Genomic DNA, 1,595 nt, shown 5'->3' with positions numbered 1-1,595 from the left:
AAAACTTTTGTCACTAAAGGATCTTAATACAGTATGATTATTGATTGTACCAAATATGCCACACTGATGAGGGATGTTGAGGGTAGGGGAGTATGTATGTGTGGATGGAGAGGGCTATATGCGAACTCTGTATTTTCTGCTCGATTCTGTTGTAAACCTGAAACTGCTTTAAAAGAACAAAGTCTATTTTTTTCAATGGACATTATAACAACAACCAGAAAAAAAATACAGTATAATTACTTATACAAGAGATTATGTCACAAGGGATTAAACCTATGCAATTCATTTGGTCTCAAAGGACTATAAACCATTCCACTTAGATAAAAATTGATTTTATAGCTGTTTCAGCAATAAGTAGTCTACATAACCCAAAGGAAATGATTTTTTAAGTGCAATCATTGATAATGAAAGCATTTATTGATTCTGTAATAGAATGAACATCATGTCCTACATGAAGGATACAGCCCTCTTCCTGCTAAGGTCACAGTTTTACTCCAGAGTTTCCTCATAGCATTCTTCATTTCTTCATTTCTCAGGGTATAGACTAAGGGGTTCAACATGGGAGTTAAGAAAGTTAAAACCACAGTCATGAATTTATCAATGGGAAGGGTAGAACTAGGCCTTGCATACAAGAAGATACAAGGAACAAAGAATAAAATGACCACCGTCATATGCGATGCACAGGTGTAGAAGGCTTTGTGATTTCCTCCCGCACCATGCATCTTAAGGGAGTGTAATATGACCCCATAGGAAACTAAGAGAATGAAGAAGACAACAGTGCAGATTGCCCCTCCATTAGCTATCATGGAGAGTCCGATGAGGTGGGTGTTGGTGCAAGCAAGTTTCAATAAGGGGTACATGTCACACACAAAGTTGTCAATGACATTGGGGCCACAGAAGGGGAGCTGATGAATGAAGAGAAATTGAACCAATGAGTGCAGAAAGCCTCCATCCAGGCCACCAGCAGCATGAGAACACATACCCGCCGACTCATGATGACCAAATAATGAAGAGGCTTACAGATGGCTATGTATCGGTCATAGGCCATCACCACCAGAAGAATGACTTCAACACCAGCGAACAGATGATCTATAAAGACTTGAGTCATACAAGCCTGGAAGGAAATAGTCTTTTTCTGATGAAGCAAGTCAGTGATCATTTTGGGAGCAATGGCAGTAGAATAGACAGTATCTATAAATGATAAATAAGCCAGAAAAAAGTACATGGGGGAACCCAGGGACCGGCTGGCCACGATGGTCACCATGATAAGCAGGTTGCCTGCTATGGTCACAAGGTAGATGAGTAAGAAGGGGACAAATAGAACTTTTTGCATCTCAGGGTTCTGTGTGAGCCCCAGCAGGACAAACTCAGTCACATTGTTCCTATTTTCCATGGTGATCTGAAGGTGTTGATCAGGTGTCAGAGTCTGCAAACAAAAGGGCCGATAATGACTTGGAGAAGATTGCAAGCTTTCTGTCAAAACTGTGATGTCTTACTGCACAGTGTTTGCTCCACAAGGGCTCACACAATGAGACTTTGGAATCTCCTCCCACAAGCACTCTATCCAATATCACAAATTCCTTGCTTCAACTACA

The 1,595-nt window shown here is 40.8% G+C and overlaps 1 protein-coding gene across 1 annotated transcript; it reads right to left on the bottom strand.

Moving 5' to 3' along the window:
* Nucleotides 1–440: 440 nt before the first annotated feature.
* Nucleotides 441–1,595, bottom strand: LOC116155496 (olfactory receptor 4A15). The gene is given in 2 exon segments (XM_031460722.2): nucleotides 441–952; nucleotides 955–1,595. Coding segments are annotated over 2 exon segments (951 nt in total). The 5' UTR covers nucleotides 1,394–1,595.

This window comes from Camelus dromedarius, chromosome 12, assembly GCF_036321535.1.
Source record: "Camelus dromedarius isolate mCamDro1 chromosome 12, mCamDro1.pat, whole genome shotgun sequence".
NCBI classification, from domain to species: Eukaryota; Metazoa; Chordata; class Mammalia; order Artiodactyla; family Camelidae; genus Camelus; species Camelus dromedarius.
Note: the sequence above shows the minus strand (reverse complement) of the source record. Positions and strands in the feature narration are given on the sequence as shown.